The sequence below is a fragment of the Haliotis rufescens genome, unplaced genomic scaffold (assembly GCF_023055435.1).
Source record: "Haliotis rufescens isolate VD_foot unplaced genomic scaffold, xgHalRufe1.0.p SCAF_4, whole genome shotgun sequence".
Lineage (NCBI taxonomy): Eukaryota > Metazoa > Mollusca > Gastropoda > Lepetellida > Haliotidae > Haliotis > Haliotis rufescens.
In genome coordinates, this window is record NW_025964112.1 from 1,217,453 (window position 1) to 1,238,092 (window position 20,640).

Below are 20,640 nucleotides of genomic sequence, written 5' to 3' on the forward strand. Positions count from 1 at the left end.
GAGGGTGAGATTCTCCATATGTCCAGCTGAGGAATTAGTGAGATATGTCCAGCTGAGGAATTAGTGAGATATGTCTAAATGAGGCATTAGTGAGATATGTCTAAATGAGGCATTAGTGAGATATGTCTAAATGAGGCATTAGGGAGATATGGGAAATCAGGCATTAGTGAGATATGTCTAAATGAGGCATTAGTGAGATATGTCTAAATGAGGCATTAGGGAGATATGTCTAAATGAGGCATTAGTGAGATATGTCTAAATGAGGCATTAGGGAGATATGGGGAAATCAGGCATTAGTGAGATATGTCGAAATCAGCTTTCATGGACAAATATTAATGGAATTTTACCAAATGTGATACTTACAATTTAGTCCTCATTTTTAAACCCACATGGGTATTCTGGTATACAGTCAGTCACTGTTATGGTCGCCGTGACAGTCGTCTGAATGGATTGTGTAGTGAGGCTGACATAACATCGTGGCCCAGTGGTGGGGGTTGTTGCTGATGCATTCAGTCATTGGTTTGTCTGGTCCAGGCGCCATTCCGGCTGGAATATTGTTGATTTTGGCATTAAACAAGATTCAATCACTCTTCTCCTTCATCAATCACAGGTCAAGTTAGAAAATAGAATGGATGAATCATTAGGAACAAAGCCTGAGGTCACAAATACTTGTCATGGCCTGGGACTGGTTTCCAGATGAGAAATTTATATTGCTCACATGATACTGGCTAAGATTGGCCCAGGAAAATACCTTAACTACTGACATATTAACGTCATGTCAAAATTATTAAAATGTAAATAATACATTGTTCTTATGTTGCACTGGACTCCATACTCAAGGTGCATGCTTAAAGTGCTGATATTATTACCCCGTTCAATGGATCAGTGTGCTCTCAATTATCATTATCAGCTCCCTGGGGAGTATACAATCCAAGTTGCCAGTTTCAAAAAGGAGATAAATAACCTGTGTTTTGAGTGTAAAGCTATTTTGTCAGTACTCAATTGCGACAGGAAGGCTCCTGTGAAGGCGAGGCTTCCCAGACATTCAGGTGAGCTAACAGGCTTCATGAATCACTTGTTCATCACACTACACGTTGTGTTACCTTTCCTCATGAACTGTTTCAGATTAGAGAAGAAAGTATTTATGATGAAACGTGAGAATGAAGCCCTGCGATCATCAGCGTCCATCAGCTTTAGAACCAGCCATTCCACAAGTCCCACACAGCCTGCTTTCTCAGCCTACACTGACAAGTCTTTGCTCCACGACCAGGGTGGTCACACACAGGTAGGTCACAGTCACACACAGGTAGATCAGTCACACACATGTAGGTCACAGTCATACACATGTAGGTCACAGTCACACACATGTAGATCACAGTCATACACACTCAGGTCACAGTCACACACATGTAGGTCACAGTCATACACATGTAGGTCACAGTCACACACATGTAGGTCACAGTCACACACAAGTAGGTCACAGTCACACACATGTAGATCACAGTCATACACACTCAGGTCACAGTCACACACATGTAGGTCACAGTCATACACATGTAGGTCACAGTCACACACATGTAGGTCACAGTCATACACACTCAGGTCACAGTCACACACATGTAGGTCACAGTCACACAGGTAGATCAGTCACACACATGTAGGTCACAGTCACACACATGTTGGTCACAGTCACACACAGGTCACAGTCACACACAGGTCACAGTCACACACATGTAGGTCACAGTCACACAGGTAGATCAGTCACACACATGTAGGTCACAGTCACACACATGTTGGTCACAGTCACACACAGGTCACAGTCACACACAGGTCACAGTCACACACATGTAGGTCACAGTCACACACATGTTGGTCACAGTCACACACAGGTCACAGTCACACACAGGTCACAGTCACACACATGTAGGTCACAGTCACACACATGTAGGTCACAGTCACACACAGGTCACAGTCACACACAGGTCACAGTCACACACATGTAGGTCACAGTCACACACATGAAGGTCACAGTCACACACATGAAGGTCACAGTCACACACAAGTAGGTCACAGTCACACACAAGTAGGTCACAGTCACACACATGTAGATCACAGTCATACACACTCAGGTCACAGTCACACACATGTAGGTCACAGTCATACACATGTAGGTCACAGTCACACACATGTAGGTCACAGTCATACACACTCAGGTCACAGTCACACACATGTAGGTCACAGTCACACAGGTAGATCAGTCACACACATGTAGGTCACAGTCACACACATGTTGGTCACAGTCACACACAGGTCACAGTCACACACAGGTCACAGTCACACACATGTAGGTCACAGTCACACAGGTAGATCAGTCACACACATGTAGGTCACAGTCACACACATGTTGGTCACAGTCACACACAAGTAGGTCACAGTCACACACAGGTAGGTCACAGTCACACACAGGTCACAGTCACACACAGGTCACAGTCACACACATGTAGGTCACAGTCACACACAAGTAGGTCACAGTCACACACAGGTAGGTCACAGTCACACACAGGTAGGTCACAGTCACACATGTCACAGTCACACACAAGTAGGTCACAGTCACACACAAGTAGGTCACAGTCTCACATGTCACAGTCACACACAGGTAGGTCACAGTCTCACATGTCACAGTCACACACAGGTAGGTCACAGTCACACACAGGTCACAGTCACACACAAGTAGGTCACAGTCACACACACAGGTCACAGTCACACACATGTAGGTCACAGTCACACACATGTAGGTCACAGTCACACACAGGTAGCCCACAGTCACACACAGGTAGATCACAGTCACACTCAGGTCACAGTCACACACATGTAGGTCACAGTCACACACAGGTCTCAGTCAGACACATGTAGGTCACAGTCACACAAAAGTAGGTCACAGTCACACAAGTAGGTCACAGTCACAAACAAGTAGGTCACAGTCACACACAGGTAGATCACAGTCACACACAGGTTACAGGCACGCACAAGTAGGTCACAGTCACACACAAGAAGGTCACAGTCTCACATGTCACAGTCACACACAAGTAGGTCACAGTCTCACATGTCACAGTCACACACAAGAAGGTCACAGTCTCACATGTCACAGTCACACACAAGTAGGTCACAGTCTCACATGTCACAGTCACACACAAGTAGGTCACAGTCACACATGTCACAGTCACACACAGGTAGGTCACAGTCACACACAGGTAGATCACAGTCACACTCAGGTAGGACACAGTCAAATACAGGTAGATCACAGTCACACACAGGTAGGGCACATTTAAATACAGGTAGATCATAGTCACACACAGGTAGGATACATTTAAATACAGGTAGATCCTAGTCACACACAGGTAGGGCACATTTAAATACAGGTAGATCATAGTCACACACAGGTAGGACACAGTCAAATACAGGTAGATCACAGTCACACACAGGTAGGACACAGTCAAATACAGGTAGATCACAGTCACACACAGGTAGGGCACATTTAAATACAGGTAGATCATAGTCACACACAGGTAGGATACATTTAAATACAGGTAGATCCTAGTCACACACAGGTAGGGCACATTTAAATACAGGTAGATCATAGTCACATACAGGTAGGGCACAGTCACATACAGGTCAGGTAATCTGAAGATCAGGATACCAACTGAAAGCCTTTTAACTGTATATTTTGTTTGATAAATTATGTATATTAAAGACGGTGTTATGTTGTAGAATAGAAACATCAGATGTTATGGCTGTTGCTCAATGTGTGTCCCCAGGAGTGTCATGTGTGTGGTCTGTGTGTGTCTCCAGAAGCGTCATGTGTGTGGTCTGTGTGTGTCTCCAGGAGCGTCATGTGTGTGGTCTGTGTGTGTCTCCAGGAGTGTCGTGCGTGGTCTGTGTGTGTCTCCAGGAGTGTCATGTGTGTGGTCTGTGTCTCCAGGAGTGTCATGTGTGTGGTCTGTGTGTGTCTCCAGGAGTGTCATGTGTGTGGTCTGTGTCTCCAGGAGTGTCATGTGTGTGGTCTGTGTCTCTAGGAGTGTCATGTGTGTGGTCTGTGTCTCCAGGAGCGTCATGTTTGTGGTCTGTGTGTGTCTCCAGGAGTGTCATGTGTGTGGTCTGTGTCTCCAGGAGTGTCATGTGTGTGGTCTGTGTGTGTCTCCAGGAGCGTCATGTGTGTGGTCTGTGTGTGTCTCCAGGAGCGTCATGTGTGTGGTCTGTGTGTGTCTCCAGGAGCGTCATGTGTGTGGTCTGTGAGTGTCTCCAGGAGCGTCATGTTCGTGGTCTGTGTGTGTCTCCAGGAGTGTCATGTGTGTGGTCTGTCTGTGTCTCCAGGAGCGTCATGTGTGTGGTCTGTGTGTGTCTCCAGGAGCGTCATGTGTGTGGTCTGTGTGTGTCTCCAGGAGCGTCATGTGTGTGTCTCCAGGAGTGTCATGTGTGTGGTCTGTGAGTGTCTCCAGGAGTGTCATGTGTGTGGTCTGTGTCTCCAGGAGCGTCATGTGTGTGGTCTGTGTGTGTCTCCAGGAGTGTCATGTGTGTGGTCTGTGTGTGTCTCCAGGAGTGTCATGTGTGTGGTCTGTGTCTCCAGGAGTGTCATGTGTGTGGTCTGTGTGTGTCTCCAAGAGTGTCATGTGTGTGGTCTCTGTCTCCAGGAGTGTCATGTGTGTGGTCTGTGTGTGTCTCCAGGAGCATCATGTGTGTGGTCTGTGTGTGTCTCCAGGAGCATCATGTTTGTGGTCTGTGTGTGTCTCCAGGAGCGTCATGTGTGTGGTCTGTGTCTCCAGGAGCGTCATGTGTGTGGTCTGTGTGTGTCTCCAGGTGCGTCATGTGTGTGGTCTGTGTCTCCAGGAGCATCATGTATGTGGTCTGTGTCTCCAGGAGCGTCATGTGTGTGGTCTGTGTCTCCAGGAGCGTCATGTGTGTGGTCTGTGTCTCCAGGAGCGTCATGTGTGTGGTCTGTGTGTGTCTCCAGGAGCGTCATGTGTGTGGTCTGTGTCTCCAGGAGCGTCATGTGTGTGGTCTGTGTCTCCAGGAGCGTCATGTATGTGGTCTGTGTCTCCAGGAGCGTCATGTGTGTGGTCTGTGTCTCCAGGAGTGTCATGTATGTGGTCTCTGTCTCCAGGAGTGTCATGTGTGTGGTCTGTGTCTCCAGGAGCGTCATGTGTGTGGTCTGTGTCTCCAGGAGCGTCATGTTTGTGGTCTGTGTGTGTCTCCAGGAGTGTCATTGTGTGGTCTATGTGTGTCTCCAGGAGCGTCATGTGTGTGGTCTGTGTCTCCAGGAGTGTCATGTGTGTGGTCTGTGTCTCCAGGAGTGTCATGTATGTGGTCTGTGTCTCCAGGAGTGTCATGTGTGTGGTCTGTGTGTGTCTCCAGGAGTGTCATGTGTGTGGTCTGTGTCTCCAGGAGTGTCATGTGTGTGGTCTGTGTGTCCAGGAGTGTCATGTATGTGGTCTGTCTGTGTCTCCAGGAGTGTCATGTGTGTGATCTGTGTCTCCAGGAGTGTCATGTATGTGGTCTGTGTATCCAGGAGCGTCATGTGTGTGGTCTGTGCCTCCAGGAGTGTCATGTGTGTGGTCTGTGTGTGTCTCCAGGAGTGTCATGTGTGTGGTCTGTGCCTCCAGGAGTGTCATGTGTGTGATCTGTGTCTCCAGGAGTGTCATGTGTGTGGTCTGTGTCTCCAGGAGTGTCATGTGTGTGGTCTGTGTCTCCAGGAGTGTCATGTGTGTGGTCTGTGTCTCCAGGAGCGTCATGTGTGTGGTCTGTCTGTGTCTCCAGGAGCGTCATGTGTGTGGTCTGTCTGTGTCTCCAGGAGTGTCATGTGTGTGGTCTGTGTCTCCAGGAGCGTCATGTGTGTGGTCTGTGTCTCCAGGAGTGTCATGTGTGTGGTCTGTGTCTCCAGGAGCGTCATGTGTGTGGTCTGTGTCTCCAGGAGCGTCATGTGTGTGGTCTGTCTGTGTCTCCAGGAGCGTCATGTGTGTGGTCTGTCTGTGTCTCCAGGAGTGTCATGTGTGTGGTCTGTGTCTCCAGGAGCGTCATGTGTGTGGTCTGTGTCTCGAGGAGTGTCATGTGTGTGGTCTGTGTCTTCAGGAGCGTCATGTGTGTGGTCTGTCTGTGTCTCCAGGAGTGTCATGTGTGTGGTCTGTCTGTGTCTCCAGGAGCGTCATGTGTGTGGTCTGTCTGTGTCTCCAAGAGCATCATGTGTGTGGTCTGTGTCTCCAGGAGTGTCATGTGTGTGGTCTGTCTGTGTCTCCAAGAGCATCATGTGTGTGGTCTGTGTCTCCAGGAGCGCCATGTGTGTGGTCTGTCTGTGTCTCCAAGAGCATCATGTGTGTGGTCTGTGTCTCCAGGAGTGTCATGTGTGTGGTCTGTCTGTGTCTCCAAGAGCATCATGTGTGTGGTCTGTGTCTCCAGGAGCGTCATGTGTGTGGTCTGTCTGTGTCTCCAAGAGCATCATGTGTGTGGTCTGTGTCTCCAGGAGCGTCATGTGTGTGGTCTGTCTGTGTCTCCAAGAGCATCATGTGTGTGGTCTGTCTGTGTCTCCAAGAGCATCATGTGTGTGGTCTGTGTCTCCAGGAGCATCATGTGTGTGGTCTCTGTCTCCAGGAGCGTCATGTGTGTGGTCTGTGTGTGTCTCCAAGAGCATCATGTGTGTGGTCTGTGTCTCCAGGAGTGTCATGTGTGTGGTCTGTCTGTGTCTCCAAGAGCATCATGTGTGTGGTCTGTGTCTCCAGGAGCGTCATGTGTGTGGTCTGTCTGTGTCTCCAAGAGCATCATGTGTGTGGTCTGTGTCTCCAGGAGCGTCATGTGTGTGGTCTGTCTGTGTCTCCAAGAGCATCATGTGTGTGGTCTGTCTGTGTCTCCAAGAGCATCATGTGTGTGGTCTGTGTCTCCAGGAGCATCATGTGTGTGGTCTCTGTCTCCAGGAGCGTCATGTGTGTGGTCTGTGTGTGTCTCCAGGAGTGTCATGTGTGTGGTCTGTGTCTCCAGGAGCATCATGTGTGTGTCTCCAGGAGCGTCATGTATGTGGTCTGTGTCTCCAGGAGTGTCATGTGTGTGATCTGTGTCTCCAGGAGTGTCATGTGTGTGGTCTCTGTCTCCAGGAGTGTCATGTGTGTGATCTGTGTCTCCAGGAGTGTCATGTGTGTGGTCTGTGTCTCCAGGAGTGTCATGTGTGTGGTCTGTGTCTCCAGGAGCATCATGTGTGTGGTCTCTGTCTCCAGGAGTGTCATGTGTGTGGTCTGTGTCTCCAGGAGTGTCATGTGTGTGATCTGTGTCTCCAGGAGCATCATGTGTGTGATCTGTGTCTCCAGGAGTGTCATGTGTGTGATCTGTGTCTCCAGGAGTGTCATGTGTGTGGTCTGTCTGTGTCTCCAGGAGCGTCATGTGTGTGGTCTGTGTCTCCAGGAGTGTCATGTGTGTGGTCTCTGTCTCCAGGAGCGTCATGTGTGTGGTCTGTCTGTGTCTCCAGGAGTGTCATGTGTGTGGTCTGTGTCTCTAGGAGCGTCATGTGTGTGGTCTGTGTCTCGAGGAGTGTCATGTGTGTGGTCTGTGTCTTCAGGAGCGTCATGTGTGTGGTCTGTCTGTGTCTCCAGGAGTGTCATGTGTGTGGTCTGTCTGTGTCTCCAGGAGCGTCATGTGTGTGGTCTGTCTGTGTCTCCAAGAGCATCATGTGTGTGGTCTGTGTCTCCAGGAGTGTCATGTGTGTGGTCTGTCTGTGTCTCCAAGAGCATCATGTGTGTGGTCTGTGTCTCCAGGAGCGCCATGTGTGTGGTCTGTCTGTGTCTCCAAGAGCATCATGTGTGTGGTCTGTGTCTCCAGGAGTGTCATGTGTGTGGTCTGTCTGTGTCTCCAAGAGCATCATGTGTGTGGTCTGTGTCTCCAGGAGCGTCATGTGTGTGGTCTGTCTGTGTCTCCAAGAGCATCATGTGTGTGGTCTGTGTCTCCAGGAGCGTAATGTGTGTGGTCTGTCTGTGTCTCCAAGAGCATCATGTGTGTGGTCTGTCTGTGTCTCCAAGAGCATCATGTGTGTGGTCTGTGTCTCCAGGAGCATCATGTGTGTGGTCTGTGTCTCCAGGAGCGTCATGTGTGTGGTCTGTGTGTGTCTCCAAGAGCATCATGTGTGTGGTCTGTGTCTCCAGGAGTGTCATGTGTGTGGTCTGTCTGTGTCTCCAAGAGCATCATGTGTGTGGTCTGTGTCTCCAGGAGCGTCATGTGTGTGGTCTGTCTGTGTCTCCAAGAGCATCATGTGTGTGGTCTGTGTCTCCAGGAGCGTCATGTGTGTGGTCTGTCTGTGTCTCCAAGAGCATCATGTGTGTGGTCTGTGTCTCCAGGAGCATCATGTGTGTGGTCTGTGTCTCCAGGAGTGTCATGTGTGTGGTCTGTGTCTCCAGGAGCATCATGTGTGTGGTCTCTGTCTCCAGGAGTGTCATGTGTGTGGTCTGTGTCTCCAGGAGTGTCATGTGTGTGATCTGTGTCTCCAGGAGCATCATGTGTGTGATCTGTGTCTCCAGGAGTGTCATGTGTGTGATCTGTGTCTCCAGGAGTGTCATGTGTGTGGTCTGTCTGTGTCTCCAGGAGCGTCATGTGTGTGGTCTGTGTCTCCAGGAGTGTCATGTGTGTGGTCTCTGTCTCCAGGAGTGTCATGTGTGTGATCTGTGTCTCCAGGAGTGTCATGTGTGTGGTCTCTGTCTCCAGGAGTGTCATGTGTGTGGTCTCTGTCTCCAGGAGCGGTCGCGGCCGTGTTCTCGGTGCAGCCAGTGCTCCAGCACGCTCAGCAACTCCCCCAAACTGGAGCAGACGTACAGCTTCAAGGGGCACCTCCACTCCCCCTCCACGCACCGAGAGAGTCGACGGCGAGGATCCCCACGTGTCGGGCATCGCCCGGTCAACGGAATCCTGACCCAGGCGCTGATCCACAGTCCGCCTGAGGGAGTGGCCACGGACTCCAGTGATTCCAATGTTGCCTCTGACAGGAAAAACTCTCTTCCAGAAATCATTTCTGAGCCTGATGATGGTATCAAGAAGATAAGGTAGGTGTGAGGATGTGGAAGCTGAATTTGTAGTTAGTTTAACTTTTTATTCCCCCGGTTTAAAAAAAGGGGGAGTTCGTGATCAGCATGTCCACCCATCAGCTGTCCATTTTCCGTTTCCAGGGCAGAACTCCAAAACCGTTGAAGCTTGCTACATATAGATCAATCTAGTGGTGATTTGGTGCCTTTTGATGATTTGGGATTACTATTTTTTTATGTCTTCTTGATGACAAGTTTTACTGAAAATGAGGGTAGTGCTCGTTTCCGGCGCAGAACTCCAAAACTGTTGAATATTTCAGGCTGTAACTTGCGATACAGATCAGTCTAGTAGTGAACTGGTGCCTTTTGTTGATTTGGGAAATTTGAAAACTACTGAACCGCTTGAGTTTTTTTCTTCACTGAACTGAAGGTATCTAATGGCGATGAAGCAAAAGTTGGGTATTCATAGCTAAACTCGGAAATAATTTCGAAATTGCACCAGACCAGGGGATATGTCTTCTCTTGATGACTCTTTTGGTTGTTGTTTAACGCCACAATCAGCAATACTCCAGCTATATGATTAGCAGTCTGTTAATAATCAAGTCTGGACCAGGGATTGACATCATGAGCATCTATGTGTGCAAATGGGATAAGATGACATGCATCAACCAAGTCAGCGAGTCTGACCACCCGGTCTTGTTGGTTGCCTCTTACAACAAGCAAGTGTTGCTGAAGACCTATTCTAGCCCAGATATTCACAAGGGTGTACCGGTAGTTACGTTGGTGTGGGGATTGTAATGAGGATGTGGTTTGTTAATTTAATGAACCAAGGTCTCCGATATTCAACAGTATACAGTGTTCCAGCGCAACCAATCAGAAACTATCGTTGTGGTCACAGGATTGGATGATAGTCTCAGGAACTGTAAATATGGTTTGACAGTGTCATGTACAATGTTGCCTGATGGCATTAACTGATGGTAAATATACGACTCAAAAGAAGTTAACTAACACCTGATTCTTTTGTGTTACTATATACAGTTAACCTTGTCATGGCGTGACAGCTGGATTATTTGTGTTACTATAGTTAACCTTGTCATGGCTGTAACCTTAACTTCGTTTGAGTCGTATGTAAAGGACTTGTAGTTGACATCAACCAAATGGGGTTCCTTTTTCGGATGAATTCTGCTGTAAAATTAGCAAAATTCTGCTGTAAATTTTGCTGTAAAACATAACCATATCCACGTCAAAAATTGATATTTTTCTTTACAAATTTTAATCTCTTGCATTTATGATTAGATATAAATATAGTTTATGTACTCACAATACCACAAGAAGGTTTAAAAGTGAGAATTACTAATTTAAAATTTCGTTCAAATTTGGTATGTTTGAATCACATGTTATGTGTTAGGGCATCATTCAAGTGCAAATTTTGATAGAAAAGCTTGAAATTAGTCAAAATGTATTTATCAAAAAAGTCAAATTAAATAATTTTTCTGCAAGTTACATTTACCGCTCGGAATAGAGGAATTCACGTGGGACAGGTGGTTTGCATGACTGGAGCTGAAGAGGCCAGGTGTTGGGGCCAGCTGAGTCCGAGATTATATAGCCCAGTCTCATGTCAGTCCACAACCTAGGCCAGTGTGAGACTGATTTCAACCAAATTCAATATGTACAACCGAAAGGGATGCAAGTTTTATGTTTAAAATTTATTTATTTCAGTCCGAAGGCATCAAAAGAATCCCAGTGCTCGTTGCTACAAAACACAGACTCTACCATTGAAGAACAGTTCATTGAAAGTAAGGAAATCAGGATAACTATTTGAATACATTATAAGATTGTACACCAGACCAGGGCCATAGGTGGCACATTTTAATTTGCTGTGCAGAGTTGTGTCCCTTAGCCATGCCAGGATATGCTGATCATGGTTTCCCATCCATTTTTCTTCATCCCTGACTAAAAATGTTGCGGTTTGCGCCCCGACTACAGATGTGGCACTTTAACCACAGACTACAGATGTGGCACTTTGGCTCTTGACAACAAATATTGCACTTTGGCCCCCGACTACAAATATTGCACTTTGGCCCCGACTACAGATGTTGCACTTTCACTCCTAACAGCTCATGTGCACCGCTGATGTGTTTTCAGTGATGTTGATTCTGCACATTCTCCAGTACTGCTGATGTTGCACTTTAATCTCAAATTATTGTGACTTGACTCATCTTGAAAGACTAAAAAAAATATTCAAAGTCTTAATATATCTGACATAACTCCACTGAGCCAGTGGTCTAGTGGTAGAGTGTCTGCCCGGAGATGGTAGGGGCGGGGGTTCGACCCCCAGACATGTCATACTCAAAGAGGTTAAAAGATGGTACTTATTGTCACCCTGCCTGGCATAGGCATAAAGGTGCTAAACCAAGGACTGGTTGGCTTGATGTCGGTATACTGTGTCTGAGTGGGGCATTCATGTTAACATGCGGCATGGTATGTCAGTGGGATAGCACTATAAAACTGGCATTAGTCCGGACTAGTATGAGCGGCTTCACACACACGTGCATGTGTTATAAGATATTCATTCCTAATATCCTTACTAAAGGTTTTCAGTGGAAATGGCTGCCAAGGATATTATTTCCACAGCCAGTATCTCTCTAACACTGGAATATTTTCCCTTATGAATATTATTTCATTAATCATGTTCACATGCTTTATAAGTGCAACAATCTTGAACACGATGTTAAACCCTCACCTCACCTCACCTCACCTCACCTCACCTCACCTCACCTTACCTTACCTCAACCTGAAATAACTCCAACCCAATTCCATGAAAAGGCAGATTGAAGAATTTTATCATGCAATTTGTTTGTTTCAGCAGTGAAGCTCAATTCAAAATTAGCAGAAGAACTCGGCTCTGCCCGAAAAGAGATAGAAATATTGAAAGGAAGATTAAAGGAACTAGAGGTCAGAATTTGAATACAAACTTCTTGCTGTATGTCTAATTTATTGGGGGCGGTCGGGTAGCCTAGTGGTTAAAGCGTTCACTCATCACGCCAAAGACCCGGGTTCGATTCCTGACATGGGTACAATGTGTGAAGCCCATTTCTGGTGTCCCCCTCCGTGATATTGCTGGAATATTGCTAAAAGCGGCGTAAAACCATACTCTCTCACTCACTCACTATTGACACACAAACTAGATATCCGTATTTCTACAGAAGACAGTGACAGTGTTGATGATGTGTGGGTTGTTACAGATGAACCATCTGGCCCGGGAGTGTGTCAACACATTCGTCCAGGATGAGGATGGTGAGGGAAGTCAGTCGTCCAGCTCGCTGGAGGAGAAGTCGTTCACCGACTACGTCCTGCAGACAGTCGGGGGACAGCGCAACAACTACGTGCTCAATGGGTGCGGACACAGATTTATATATTTTGCCCAGTCATCCTGGAAATTGATTAATGCCACTTCCCACTTCCTGATACGAATCTCAAGTGTAAAATGAAGTATATATGATGAAAACAGTACCTTCAGAGTATAGCTGAAGAGAAGATCAGCTATTTTGTCATGGCAGCTAAGGCAGACATATTGAAAATGTCACTTGTCCCCAACATAACCTTCCTATTCTAATGACCAATGAAACTGACTCTATTTATACACTGTTGATTTACTTGTCATATTTTTTTTACGGTCAAAGTGGTGTTAAACGAAACCTCTCTCACTCAGTATTAAGCCCTATGGGAGGTATGGTTAGCAGTGCTGTAGCCACAGTTAACTGTCTGGTGTATAACGTATCTCCGGGACACTAGATCCTGTTATATAACCACAGTATATTTGTAGGTAAGGCCACACAGTTTTTATTTTACGTTTCCCAGACCCGCTGCCCCTACGAAAAAGCATCCGGTCCATGAAATGAATTAAACATAAAAATATTTACATTTATTATGTCTCCTGTTAGTAATATAGACCCTCTGATACAATTAAAGTTGTCCTATATAAACTCCATGTCTACATCACTATCGGTGATTCAAGAAGCCAGCTGCAGTTTTAAATCCACGGCAGAATGACTTTCATTGGAATTAATAAATACTAAATAAATTATCCACATTGCTATCAATTTATATTTTTATTTTATCCGACTTTGTGTGAAAAGCTGGAATAAATCCGTGAAACATAAAATTAGAACAGTGTGGCCTCATGATAGCATTATGAGCAAAATTATTTACGAAAAATAGCAAAGCCTTTTAAGAACAGCCATATGACTCGCTGGGCCAAGGGAGTAATGAAATTGAATACCGGAGAATAATTGAAATAGTCAGTGATAATGATTACACGCTAGTCAATACTCAATGGTTAAACAATCTGGAGCATTGAATACTAACGTACATACATTCCCACACAGACTAAGTAAGCCACGGATTCATCGGAAGATTGCACTGACCAGCTTGATGTTCCCGGAGCCTCTGTTTGGCTGCAAGTGCACGGCGTGCGAGGAAGCGATGGGAGGGGAGGACAACACCGCCTTGTCTCACAGCCTCAGCGAGCACTTGCAGAAGTTCCCCATCAGGTGAAAACATGCTTATATCCGTCACCTTCACCTTGGCCATCTCTACGTAGACTTCTGACTGTTCCCTTTCACTTTCAAACAACCCTGCCTCCTTCCGTCACTTTCTGTAATCGCAACAAAGACTTGTGTTAACGTTAACATGTTTATTTTTTCTTAGTGTTATATATACCTAGCAACTTATTTTGAAGAACTGATACTAAGTATATTCCAAGGATACTTGTATACAACAACGTTTTGAAAATATAGTTCCAACTGTTGATGTACACAGATATAAATTGCTCAGGGACCAGACCAGGTCTGACAGGGTACACTGATTGGTGTAAATAACTAAAACACTATAATAAACGTAAGATGAGTTACATAACTTATGCAAATGGCCACATAAGATGCAGTTCTTGACCTCTGACAAGCCATTGATGACTTGTCTGGATGCTAGGATGTTTACATCATGTGACGGTCATGTAGTCAAATATTGTCTCCGCTTTCAATGGCCACGAGTCGGCTCAGAGGCCTATTTTCACCGGAAATAGCCGATCATGTCCATCTAGACATGCTCCATGCACTCTATACACAGATGTCACAATCGTGTCAGATGCCCCAGTTCTTTGTTCAGTGTTGTACAATGATCAGCTGATTGTTGGTTCGAAACCCACATTGGTCAGCACAATACTCCTGCATGTGGGTGGTGTGGAATTGATAAGTGTCCGTGACCTGTCTTCTTGGACTTTGGGGCAGTCGGGTAGCCTAGTGGTTAAAGCGTTCGCTCGTCACGCCGAAGACCCGGGTTCGATTCCCGACATGGGTATGATGTGTGAAGCCCATTTCTGGTGTCCCCCTCCGTGATATTGCTGGAATATTGCTAAAAGCGGCGTAAAACCATACTCATTCACTCACACTCACTTCTTGGACTTTGCTTTGTCATTTATAAAGCTGACTTGCCAAGATATGCTCACTCATCCTCAGATTAAGCTCTTCCTGTCAAAATGTCAAATTATGTCTTTCTGTCTTTTTTGTTTTGTCAGAGTTTTGTCAGATCTGTAACACTTACTTAGTTCCTCATCATAGACAGGCCTCAAATTTGGCTGTCTGTCTTGAATTTGGAAGTGCTTGAATTTAGATTCTGCCTTGAAATTTGATCATGTGCTCTGAAAGTTTGCCCACCAATCCCATTTGTCAAGTAAACATACCTAAAAGATACTGGATAAATCTGTGGATAGCAAATTGTACACAACCTATTTCTGGTGAGTAACCACAGAGTTATCTACCTTCCTATGATCAGCTGCATCACGATGTGTAAAATGTTAAAGTTGCAAGGCTTTGAAATGTTGGAAGGAAACATTGTAGTGATTGTTATCCCTCATTGTAATGATTGTCCATCCGTCCATCTGTTTCCATTTCCTGATCAGAACGCCTAAACCGTTGAATATTTCTTGATGAAACTTGCTGTACAGATCAGTCTAGTTGTGAACTGATGCCTTTTGATAATTTGTGACTTATGTTTTCTTAATTTTGTTTTGGTTTTATGGCAAGTTAGACTTTACTGAAAACGAGAGAAGTGCTTGTTTTAGAGCAGAATTCCAAAACTGTTGAATGTTTCTAAATGAAACTTGCTATGCAGATCAGTCTAGTGCTGAACTTTTGATGATTTGGGATTTGGAAAAATACGTAATTAGTTTTTTCTTCCTCAGTGTGTCTGTAGAGACTGATGTAACCATGGTAACCACTCTGGTGTTGCAGTGGGCGTGTCCAGGTGCAGCTGGACGACCATGTGGTCATCAAGGGGGACAGAACAGGACACATCCGCTATGTGGGACATTTGGACAAAATCGGACAACCCAACATGATATTTGTGGGCTTGGAGCTTGATGCTCCTGGTGAGTCTCCTCCCTGTGTCAATCCTCACAACCCATGATCCCAGGGTCGGCAAGGTCCCCACTAAGAGCTGACGAAGATGTGCTCTGAGAATACCTTGATTAGGCTAAAACCAATAATGTCTTGGTTCTCAGACGACACCCGCATCATCATAAAGTCCGCCACACGTTTCATTTTTATTTCCATTTTCAAAAAAATAAAAAAGACATAATACTTAACAATGTGATCCAGTCATGCACACAGTTACTTCCCTTTACTTGCACACTGCTTTACTGCACATCTCGTGTTATGGTCATGGCGGCAGTAGGAGTTTGTGTGCTTGTTTATGTAGGGAGGTGCTTTCCCAGGTTTATGGTTATTTGGTTACATACTAGTTTGAACAAGTATAAAAAAACAAAAACACTGCCCACCCGCACTATATTTTCAAAAGTCATTGCCTTTATTTTATTTTATAAGCCTTACACTGATACCCCCAAATTCTTCAATTCAGTCCAGTATGGGAATACCTGCTGTTAGAAGACATGTTCTATCATCAGAGGAATAGACAGCAGAGCCAACTGATTCACTTTATTTGGCAAAATTTGTAACTAGCGAATATTTGTTTTGATGTAAACATGACATGTTTGTACAACAATTTGTATTGCTGTTTACAGTTGGAAGGCATGATGGCTTTTTAGACGGGAAGCGATATTTTTATTGTCGGAAGGATCATGGGATATTTCTGCCACTCCATGACATTGTCTGTCATGTACACGCGAAGGTATGTTATGTACACACGAAGGTATGTTATGTACACACGAAGGTATGTCACGTACACACGAAGGTATGTCACGTACACGCGAAGGTATGTCACGTACACGCGAAGGTATGTCACGTACACACGAAGGTATGTCACGTACACACGAAGGTATGTCACGTACACACGAAGGTAGGTCATGTACACGCGAAGGTATGTCACGTACACACGAAGGTATGTCACGTACACACGAAGGTATGTCACGTACACGCGAAGGTATGTTATGTACACACGAAGGTATGTTATGTACACACGAAGGTATGTCATGTACACACGAAGGTATGTCATGTACACACGAAGGTATGTTATGTACACACGAAGGTATGTCATGTACACACGAAGGTATGTCACGTACACACGAAGGTATGTCACGTACACACGAAGGTATGTCATGTACACACGAAGGTAGGTCATGTACACACGAAGGTATGTCACGTACACACGAAGGTATGTCACGTACACACGAAGGTATGTCATGTACACACGAAGGTATGTCACGTACACGCGAAGGTATGTTATGTACACGAAGGTATGTCATGTACACACGAAGGTATGTCACGTACACACGAAGGTATGTCACGTACACACGAAGGTATGTTATGTACACACGAAGGTATGTTATGTACACACGAAGGTATGTCACGTACACACGAAGGTATGTCACGTACACACGAAGGTATGTTATGTACACACGAAGGTATGTTATGTACACACGAAGGTATGTTATGTACACGAAGGTATGTCATGTACACACGAAGGTATGTCATGTACACACGAAGGTATGTCACGTACACACGAAGGTATGTTATGTACACACGAAGGTATGTCACGTACACACGAAGGTATGTTATGTACACACGAAGGTAGGTCACGTACACACGAAGGTATGTCATGTACACACGAAGGTATGTTATGTACACACGAAGGTATGTCACGTACACACGAAGGTATGTCACGTACACACGAAGGTATGTCACGTACACGCGAAGGTATGTCACGTACACACGAAGGTATGTCACGTACACACGAAGGTATGTCACGTACACGCGAAGGTATGTTATGTACACACGAAGGTATGTCATGTACACACGAAGGTATGTCATGTACACACGAAGGTATGTCACGTACACGAAGGTATGTCACGTACACACGAAGGTATGTCACGTACACACGAAGGTATGTCACGTACACACGAAGGTAGGTCACGTACACACGAAGGTAGGTCACGTACACACGAAGGTAGGTCACGTACACACGAAGGTATGTCACGTACACGCGAAGGTATGTTATGTACACGAAGGTATGTCATGTACACACGAAGGTATGTCACGTACACACGAAGGTATGTCACGTACACGCGAAGGTATGTTATGTACACGAAGGTATGTCATGTACACACGAAGGTATGTCATGTACACACGAAGGTATGTCACGTACACACGAAGGTATGTCACGTACACGCGAAGGTATGTTATGTACACGAAGGTATGTCACGTACACGCGAAGGTATGTCATGTACACACGAAGGTATGTCACGTACACACGAAGGTATGTCATGTACACGCGAAGGTAGGTCATGTACACACGAAGGTATGTCATGTACACACGAAGGTATGTCACGTACACGCGAAGGTATGTTATGTACACGAAGGTATGTCATGTACACACGAAGGTATGTCACGTACACGCGAAGGTATGTCATGTACACACGAAGGTATGTCACGTACACACGAAGGTATGTCACGTACACACGAAGGTATGTCATGTACACACGAAGGTATGTCACGTACACGCGAAGGTATGTCATGTACACACGAAGGTATGTCACGTACACACGAAGGTATGTTATGTACACACGAAGGTATGTCACGTACACACGAAGGTATGTCATGTACACACGAAGGTATGTCACGTACACACGAAGGTATGTCATGTACACACGAAGGTATGTCACGTACACACGAAGGTAGGTCATGTACACACGAAGGTATGTCATGTACACGCGAAGGTATGTTATGTACACACGAAGGTATGTTATGTACACACGAAGGTATGTTATGTACACACGAAGGTATGTCACGTACACACGAAGGTATGTTATGTACACACGAAGGTATGTCACGTACACACGAAGGTATGTCACGTACACACGAAGGTATGTCATGTACACACGAAGGTATGTTATGTACACGAAGGTATGTCACGTACACACGAAGGTATGTCACGTACACACGAAGGTATGTCATGTACACACGAAGGTATGTTATGTACACGAAGGTATGTCACGTACACACGAAGGTATGTCACGTACACACGAAGGTATGTCATGTACACACGAAGGTATGTCACGTACACGCGAAGGTATGTTATGTACACGAAGGTATGTCATGTACACACGAAGGTATGTCACGTACACGCGAAGGTATGTCATGTACACACGAAGGTATGTCACGTACACACGAAGGTATGTTATGTACACACGAAGGTATGTCATGTACACACGAAGGTATGTCACGTACACGCGAAGGTATGTCATGTACACACGAAGGTATGTCACGTACACACGAAGGTATGTTATGTACACGAAGGTATGTCATGTACACACGAAGGTATGTCACGTACACGCGAAGGTATGTCATGTACACACGAAGGTATGTCACGTACACACGAAGGTATGTTATGTACACACGAAGGTATGTTATGTACACACGAAGGTAGGTCATGTACACACGAAGGTATGTTATGTACACACGAAGGTATGTCACGTACACACGAAGGTATGTCACGTACACGCGAAGGTATGTCACGTACACACGAAGGTATGTCACGTACACACGAAGGTATGTCACGTACACGCGAAGGTATGTTATGTACACACGAAGGTATGTTATGTACACACGAAGGTATGTCATGTACACACGAAGGTATGTCATGTACACACGAAGGTATGTCATGTACACACGAAGGTATGTCACGTACACACGAAGGTATGTCATGTACACACGAAGGTATGTCACGTACACACGAAGGTATGTCACGTACACACGAAGGTATGTCACGTACACGAAGGTATGTCACGTACACGCGAAGGTATGTTATGTACACACGAAGGTATGTTATGTACACACGAAGGTATGTCACGTACACGCGAAGGTATGTTATGTACACACGAAGGTATGTCACGTACACACGAAGGTATGTTATGTACACACGAAGGTATGTCACGTACACACGAAGGTATGTTATGTACACACGAAGGTATGTTATGTACACACGAAGGTAGGTCACGTACACACGAAGGTATGTCATGTACACACGAAGGTATGTCACGTACACACGAAGGTATGTTATGTACACACGAAGGTATGTCACGTACACACGAAGGTATGTTATGTACACACGAAGGTAGGTCACGTACACACGAAGGTATGTCATGTACACACGAAGGTATGTCATGTACACACGAAGGTATGTCACGTACACACGAAGGTATGTCATGTACACACGAAGGTATGTCACGTACACACGAAGGTATGTTATGTACACGAAGGTATGTCACGTACACACGAAGGTATGTTATGTACACACGAAGGTATGTCATGTACACACGAAGGTATGTCATGTACACACGAAGGTATGTCATGTACACACGAAGGTATGTCACGTACACACGAAGGTATGTCATGTACACACGAAGGTATGTCACGTACACACGAAGGTATGTCACGTACACACGAAGGTATGTCACGTACACGAAGGTATGTCACGTACACGCGAAGGTATGTTATGTACACACGAAGGTATGTTATGTACACACGAAGGTATGTCATGTACACACGAAGGTATGTCACGTACACGCGAAGGTATGTTATGTACACGAAGGTATGTCATGTACACACGAAGGTATGTCACGTACACGAAGGTATGTCACGTACACGCGAAGGTATGTTATGTACACACGAAGGTATGTTATGTACACACGAAGGTATGTCATGTACACACGAAGGTATGTCACGTACACGCGAAGGTATGTTATGTACACGAAGGTATGTCATGTACACACGAAGGTATGTCACGTACACGCGAAGGTATGTTATGTACACACGAAGGTATGTCACGTACACACGAAGGTATGTTATGTACACACGAAGGTATGTCACGTACACACGAAGGTATGTTATGTACACACGAAGGTATGTTATGTACACACGAAGGTAGGTCACGTACACACGAAGGTATGTCATGTACACACGAAGGTATGTCACGTACACACGAAGGTATGTTATGTACACACGAAGGTATGTCACGTACACACGAAGGTATGTTATGTACACACGAAGGTAGGTCACGTACACACGAAGGTATGTCATGTACA

At 45.5% G+C, this 20,640-nt stretch overlaps 1 protein-coding gene across 5 annotated transcripts in view; it reads left to right on the plus strand.

Annotated features, from left to right (window-relative positions):
- Positions 1-20,640, plus strand: part of LOC124150358 (centrosome-associated protein 350-like) — a 74,891-nt gene that overhangs the window by 37,468 nt on the left and 16,783 nt on the right. For 3 of the 5 annotated variants that reach the window (XM_048381974.1, XM_048381970.1, XM_048381972.1), the window contains exons 3-10: positions 1,126-1,285; positions 8,761-9,065; positions 10,764-10,840; positions 11,911-11,999; positions 12,290-12,441; positions 13,433-13,597; positions 15,335-15,471; positions 16,123-16,229. In XM_048381974.1, coding sequence (XP_048237931.1) covers positions 1,145-1,285; positions 8,761-9,065; positions 10,764-10,840; positions 11,911-11,999; positions 12,290-12,441; positions 13,433-13,597; positions 15,335-15,471; positions 16,123-16,229 — 1,173 coding nt within the window. In that variant the 5' untranslated portion in view covers positions 1,126-1,144. Of the gene's footprint in view, positions 1-1,125; positions 1,286-8,760; positions 9,066-10,763; positions 10,841-11,910; positions 12,000-12,289; positions 12,442-13,432; positions 13,598-15,334; positions 16,083-16,122; positions 16,230-20,640 lie in introns of those variants that run through there. The other 2 variants (XM_048381971.1, XM_048381973.1) reach the window with 2 other exon arrangements.